Raw genomic sequence first — 7,672 nt, 5'->3', positions numbered from 1 at the left:
GTAATAAATTTTATTAAACTTAGTTCGGTCGCTTTGTTTCACGTTCGGAGACCCGAATCAAAGTCAGTAGCATTGCTTTGTGACTTTGGGTGCCCGATCCTATATTCGGTGGGCCGAATCCATGTGTTCGGTCGCCCGAGGTCCTTTTTGAACTAAAACAATTGGTCACTCGAGTTGGTAGACTGTTCCTTTTGAGGGGTTCGGGCGCCTGTGGAAGGTATGCATATTATTGATCGGTCGCCTGAGAGCCCTGGTCAACTGTTGACTTGTCAACAGTTCGGGCGCCCGAGGAGTTTTGAACTCTAGGGGTTCGGTTGCCCTACCTCTCTCAAAATCTTGATATTTGTTAAATTTTAAGGCACAAATTTATTACTCCTATATATTATATGATATGTGTGAGTGTTGGTACCTAGAGTCGTGCTATGGTTTTATTGAGTTTACCATATATCTTATATGCATGACGTGCAGGTAAGATAAATACAGACCACGCCCTAAGTTACTATAACATGCCTATATTACAAACATTGAATTTACAATTACAAATTAAAGGTCTTCAGGGTCTTATGGTTGCTTCAAGTGTCATTCCTTGAGATATTTATTTAAGCCTGCACAAATACTTGACAATTATCAAATATCAATATTTGTCATTATCAAAATCGGGTGCGACCTATAAGGTCAACACCATCATTATCAAATATTTTTCAAGTGCCATGAGGAGCATAACAGTAATCAAAGTAGCGCAGTGGAAGCATGAGTGGGATATAAGGTTTTATTTGGAATAGATATTTAATTAAATTATTTTTTTGATGTATTTAGATTATTATTTTAGGGATATGTAAATTGTGATGTTGGAAATGATATTGTTGTTGTATTGGGATAACTTAATACTCTGATAATTATTATGGAGGTCTTCCGCTGTATGAAATATTCAGGTCATTTCAGGTGGTATCAGATAAATTTTAAGTGAAAATTTTCGAGTCGTCACATTGTGAAAGTGCTAGGGCATTGATTTGAAAAAATAGCATTACAAAACCATTATATAACCCTTCCCCTATTATGGATGCAGTCTTTCGTCATTTCAATGAAAATAATACATGATTTAGCAACAACTAGAAACCATTGCAAAGTCTTGAATTTGGTTGTTTATACTGTGTCCGCAAGAGTCTCATTATAAAGTTTTAGGGACAAAATTGTTACTACGCTTTGAGAGAATCACCTCGTCATGAAATCTATGATGGAAGAACTAAATTTTCACTCTTCGAAAGCCTTTTTATATGTGGCGAGAATGTTATTGTTAGTTTTTTAGTGGGCCTTGCAGGGGAAAAGGCTTGAAGTATGATGACTTAAAATAGTAAGATTTTTTAATTAGTGATGACACAAAGCCATCCTTGATTCATTAAAGTTATCAATAAAAATATCATATTTTGCATGAAAATTTAAAATATCATTATTTATTAAAAGTTATCCATTTATAACACGTTGCTTAATTTGATGGGTACGATTATCTATTTTACTCATTAGTTTATAAATGTGTCAACCCAAACTGAGCTCTAACTTTTATATATCTTGGACGCATTAGTTTATTTTTTTTAAATTTCTTGAAAAACAAAAATGAAAAATGAAAAATATTTTCTAGAGACTTTTAAAATTTCCTAATAAGCTTGAATATGATGACTTCAAACTATAAGATTTTTTTTAATTAGTGACAACACAAAACTATCATTGATTCACTAAAATTAATAAAAAATTCACATTTTGCACTAAAGTAAATTAACTAGATATTATTATCTATTTCCATTTATAATGTGTTGATTAATTCAATGGGCATGGTTATTTGTTTTATTCATTTATTTATAAATGGGTCAATCCAAACTAAGTTCTAACCATTAAATATCCTAAACTTTATCCGTAAACCTACTGTGTCACATCTAATATTTTTATTTTGGTTGTTTGGAGATTCTGACTAGGCTTAATTTACATAACAAGAGATAATTTAGCTTGTGTCCTACTCCATGATTCTAAACTAAGATTTCACTTTTTAAAGAAAAGCCTAACTGGGCTTCGAAAGAACTCTTTAAAGAGGAAGGATGCAGCAAGCCCGAGGCTTCATTCGCATACACAAGCTTCGGAGCGGTAATGTTAGATGCAACAAAGAAAGTGCATGTATGGTTTCTTAGGAATACAATTTGAGTATAATCAATTAACTTTATCGAGAAATATTTCTAATAATTACAATGTTTGAGTTTACCACCCTTTATATAGATGGACTTTGTAACTTTGTGAATCAATTGAAAAGAGGAAAAAGAAATTGAAGTATTACGAAATTCAAAGATTCAAATGATTACACCATTAATAGAAAGGAAACTAGTTATTTTCAATAGTAACAAAATGGTAAAACGTAACCTAAAATAAATTAGAATGAGATATTGAGTAAGAATTTAATAATTTTTATATTATGGGAGAAAAGTAGCCAAGATAAAAAAAAAGGTTCATGACTCCACCTAATGAAATTTAAGATTTGGATCAATATTTTTGTTTTGTTTTTAATAGTTTATATGTATTTTTTAAAGTCTTCTTAAGCACACGTATTTACTTTGAAAAGTCACGTGCATCACACTATGACCTCATTGTCATATAAATTCAAATTATTAATAAAAATATAAAAATAATTTATAAAACATAAAATATTCTTAAAAGTTGAGTATAAAATTTGAACTTAAACTTTCTGGTTCATTTAAATTTTAATAAAGTAAAATACAAAATTATATTACACATTTTTAAATCAACTAAACTCAAATTTAAGCCTCCATATTAATGCTTTCAAGCATTATTTTAAGTGCAAATAAAAAATTTTGACTTAAAATTTTCGTAGACCCTTTAATTTCACAAAACTGGAAAAATGGTCCAAGCAAATGCTTGGGCGGCAGCTGTCTGAAATCAACAAAATTAGTGTAATTTTTGGTACACTCTAAATAGGATTGGACCCTCGAACGGCAACTGATTGGAATGGTCTGGTCTATGCGTGAATAAATCAAAACAAAAAACATTAATTCACATGTAGAATGCCAAAAATGAAAATCAAAAGTTCAAATTAAAATAAAAATAAAAATTGAGGACGAGTGGATTCCCATTTCCAACGAGTCCGCCAAGGAATGGACAAAAGTACGAACAATGGTATGACGCAAGATTTTCTCTTTTTTTCTTTTTCGCTTTTGTTTTTTTTTTTGGTTTGGGTTTACAGTTGTATTTTATTTTACGATTTTCTTTAATAAGGACAGCTCTCGTCTTTCTACAACATTCGCTCTAATATTTCTCTCTTGAAAAAATGAATTCAGGTGCAGTTATCAGAAACCCCTGCCGACGCAATTAGATCGAGTCAGGTTCGCAATCTAATTTTTTGTTCATATTTTTATCGTCTGAATTTCTGTGTGTTCGTCCGAATTGATGGATTTTTGCGTTGACGATCTCTCTATTTTGAATTTATTATGGTTCTGAGTGATTTTTTAGTCCTTGATCGGATGGATTTTGTGTGAAGTTTATGTAAAGTCGGTCGCTTGAGGAGTTTTGGTGATCAGGTTTCGTTGAATCTCTTGGGTTGAATTTGCTTTCAGTTCTTCGGGATTTTGTGATTTGTAATAGTGCTGTTGGTCGATTGGGGGATTTCTTAGCTTGTTATAGTTATCCTGGTTATATCTCACGTTGGGAATAAGGGCATCATGAAATTAACTGGGGAATCTGGTGAGTACTGGTTGGGCATTGTTTTTTTATGTATTTATGGATGTCAATCTGTTGTGGAGCCTGCTTAATCGCAATTCTGTCATTATGAACCAGCTGCAGAATCTATCTTAGCATTTCTTTTCTTTACTGATCAATCTTCCCTACCGTTTTGCTCCATTAATCTTGTGAGATTGGTTAGCACGAAGGGGAGGGTGTGGGTGATTTGGTCCAAAATTGTCACAGGAGAGGGCTATAAGTGAAAAGCTGAAAATGGGAATGCCAGTAGAGGTTGTAGCAAGAGAGGCCAGGCAGGTAGCTTGAGTCGTAAGTAGAACTTTACTGCCGAGTACATGTTTGTTCCCAGGAAGTTTACAGTAAAAAGAAACAGAAGACTGCTTCATTTCTATATTTGGAAGTGATATTTGGATGACATTGCTGATCTCAAAAACCTTACCTTTGTCTAGTCAATCTCAATGTGGTGCTTTCTTTTTGCTTTGACAGGGGAACGAGATACATTACCAGAAGTTCCATTGTCTGCACACCACCTTTTCAACTGCTGATTAGGTCAATTTCTCTTATCACTGCCACAAGTGGTTGTTTTAGTATTGTGGTTCATTCTTTCGTAGTGGCAAACTCAAGCAATATGCCAGGTTTGCCGCACACCAAATTGGTAAACATTTTGGACAGATCCTTGGCTTGTCTTGAGGGTTGTTATTTGTTTATTACCGTTTCTTGTTTCTATTTTAGTACCAGTTTTTCTATTTTTTTTCCCAATTTATTGTGTGTGCTTGAATTTTTTTTTCTTCCAGTTTCAAGTTGTAGTTCTTATTTTTTTGTGATGGATTTTACTTTAGCATCTGTATTGAAATTTTTTTTTCTTTTTTTAATGCTGTTTTTGCTTTACTGCTGACTTGAAATTGATGAAGCTCTCCTTTGGAGAACTTTTTCATCTTGCAATAAAGCTCATTCTTGAAGCCTTTGCAGTTCAGTTTTTGGGCTAATGCTGATTTGTTTTTTGGTGCATGCTTGAAAGGACCTGTTTACCTTAATTTTGAATCCAAGGTTGTCTCATATTTCACAAAAAATATTGTTTATTCCCTGCAAAGCTGTTTAAAACTACTCAGAGGATTTATAATGCTCATAGAGAACACAATGTGAGGTCATTTAATATTTTTGACATGAGGACTATCTTTCTTCCATTTTTGACAAATATAATGCTCATTCTTCATCTCTGTCATGAGGTCCTTGGTAATGCGAATATCAGCAGCTTTTACTGTGGTAAAATAGAACTACATTCTTCTACTTCTATCTTGAAGTTCATACTTAAGTGGATTGTTGTTGTCTGCTGTACTACTCATTGTGTTTAATGGGATGTTTGTTTCTGACAGGAAACAAAACTAGCATAGTCTACTTAAGGTGGGTAGTTTTTAAAAGATCTCACATTAGGCTCTTGGATGGGGTGTGGGTTTGGTCACACACTTTGAGATCTTCATGCCTCTATAGAAGAAATTCTGGTGTAGTTCCTTTTTACCTCTTAGAGAGCACTGCATGACTTCTGTGATACCTTAAAAGTAGTGAGGCCCAAAAAACTTGCAAAGAAATTCCATTCTAGGAGGAGGGTTCCCATGAGGAAATCTGGATAAACCATGTGGATTTCTACTTTAAAATAGACAGATGATGTAACTTATAAGAATCTCACAAATAATTGCCAAGTTGGGGACATTCTTATGCTGTGGAGAAGGGCCTATAATGGATTGAGGCAGTAAATGGTTGAAAGATGAAGTCAGCTACTGAGTTGAAGTATAAATAATGATCATGAATAAAATCCTTGGTGGATTCTAAAGTTTGGAAAATGGCAATATAAATTTACAGATGTAAAGCTCATACAGGTGTTAGAATTGTGTGTGCCCCCTCTGGCATTATGGTTGCAAGTGTTGCATCAGGTCAACTGGTTGCCGAATTTCTCGTCATATTCATCTTTGTATTTCCTTGAGATAGTGCATGTTTGTGACCTTCCCTTTTTCTTTGAACTTCAGAAGAGCATGGCCTGGTGAAAAAGGAGAAAAATACATCATATGACCATGGGAATATATCAATTATTTTATAAGAGCCTTTTTTCTAAGAAAAAAAATAGGACTAAAGTTATTCTTTCGTCAAGCACAAAAATTACAATTAGCTAGGGGACAAAATGAAAAAAAAGACAGAATGTGAAAAAACAGAAATTTTGTTTTTAAATTTGCTTTCTTGTTTCAAGAACACTTACATTTCATGAGTATTATTGGGCTATATCCTGGGCTATTTATAGTTGTCCAGGAGCAAGGTTATCATCTATATAATTTTGGCTGATATATGAATTCTTATGCAGGTTTCTTGATTTATTGTCGAACCACCATGGTAATTTAGCCTGTCATTTTGGAGGACGGATGTACAAGCTAGTTTATATCCTGCATTTCTCCAGCTTTCTCTAATGAGACACTGATTAGTTTTGTGGGTGAGGAGCCATGCCATGAAAATCTTGGAATCTGGTTGCGATAAAGAGGTTGTCTCTTCTACTGATGGGTGTGAATTGCTTACCCTTCTGGGCACTCTTTTTCTCAGTGGTGAGCTTTGTTGGTCTCCAATGCTTTACGGAGTTATCACTGGAAAAGTTAAAATCAGATGGCTTAAATGGTGATTATTCTATTCATTCGGGGAATGTGGCTTATGCCACAATTGCATGGCTGGGTAACTTTGTGGTTAGCGTATTTATTCTACTCATTTTATGTCTTAAGGTAAATTTACTCTCTTTCCTAAATACTAAGTGTTAAATTTTAAATCAAGGCTTTCTGTTTGTACATTAATCATATTTGAGTACATATCTCAATTTGTTTGAAGAATTTGGATTCAAAAATTTATTTTAATCTAATTTGTAAGTGTGATATAAGTCATTTTCAGAAATTATTTGAATTGCTCATCCTCTGAAGTTAGTAGTATCAGCTAGTTTCATTTTCTGGATTTTATTAGATGGATTGGTCTTTGTATGTGGGAGCGCAAATCTGTTGGATGTTCAGCCCTATAGCTTTACCCTTTGGTGAAGGGAACTTTGGAGTCCTCAGAGATTTATGATGTACTGACACAAGTTTTAGCCTACTTCAAAAAGGCTAAGAATAGTAGAATAATGTTGTATGAACTGTTAAGGTTTAAGTAGCAATAAAATTCTAATGATGTTATCTAGTTTCAATACTCGAGATGAATCTAAATCTTGAATCAGTGGCAATGTTTACCCTTTTTAGGAATCTTGAAGGAATTGTCTATGAAATTGAATGCTTCCAGTTTCTTGCAGCCTTTTGTTGTTCAGATTTTCTAGAATGGAAAGATTGTAGGCTCTACCTTTTGGCTTTTGGACCATTTTTATTTTATCTTTTGTTGATGCTCATGTTAGTCTTTTAGCATTATTGTTGTGTTAGTGTTATGTTATAAGTAAGAGTTAGTAAAGGTATTATGGTCATTGGATTGTACTTTAAGATATATTATAAACAGAGGGAGAGACCTTTCGTTGTGAACTTGTGATTTTATCTTCCATTTTACCCAGTTATTCAACATGGTATCAGAGTATTATTCTGAGACCTAAACTTTTATTGTCACATCCACCATCAAAACTGAATCCTTAAATCTGCTGCATGGCGTCATATAAAAGTATTTCCAGCACAATATAGCCCTAAAAAACAGCTGGCAGCTGTTGGAAGTCAGAGCAGTCACCAGAATTTTCCTGGGCGACACTGCCAGTTCAGGAACACAAAATCTACTATAGATTTTGCAAAAACAACACCAGAGCCACCCAAAGACACTGCTGATCTGTCCCTTATTGAAATCCATCTCTAGACAGTCCCTCCACATGCCCTCATGCACCGGTTGAAGGCTGCAGGGCCAGCCCACTCGCCAGCGCGTGAAGCCAATTCAGGTATATTTCTGGCTT

General features: G+C 34.1%; 1 protein-coding gene across 9 annotated transcripts in view; it reads left to right on the top strand.

Moving 5' to 3' along the window:
- Positions 1–2,906: 2,906 nt before the first annotated feature.
- The window catches only part of LOC131146338 (E3 ubiquitin protein ligase RIN2-like), a 56,351-nt gene continuing 51,585 nt past the window's right edge, over positions 2,907–7,672 (top strand). For 2 of the 9 annotated variants that reach the window (XR_009134311.1, XM_058095889.1), the window contains exons 1-3: positions 3,246–3,380; positions 4,219–4,387; positions 6,083–6,488. Coding sequence is in view for 5 of the 9 variants with exons in the window: in XM_058095889.1 (XP_057951872.1) it covers positions 6,273–6,488 (216 nt within the window). In the remaining 4 variants the exon portion in view is untranslated. Of the gene's footprint in view, positions 3,175–3,226; positions 3,381–4,218; positions 4,388–6,082; positions 6,489–7,672 lie in introns of those variants that run through there. The other 7 variants (XM_058095892.1, XM_058095893.1, XR_009134313.1 and 4 more) reach the window with 7 other exon arrangements.

The sequence above is a fragment of the Malania oleifera genome, chromosome 13 (genome assembly GCF_029873635.1).
Source record: "Malania oleifera isolate guangnan ecotype guangnan chromosome 13, ASM2987363v1, whole genome shotgun sequence".
In the NCBI taxonomy this organism is placed as follows: Eukaryota; Viridiplantae; Streptophyta; class Magnoliopsida; order Santalales; family Ximeniaceae; genus Malania; species Malania oleifera.
The sequence above is the reverse complement of the archived record's forward strand: the minus strand, read 5'-3'. Positions and strand labels throughout refer to the sequence as shown.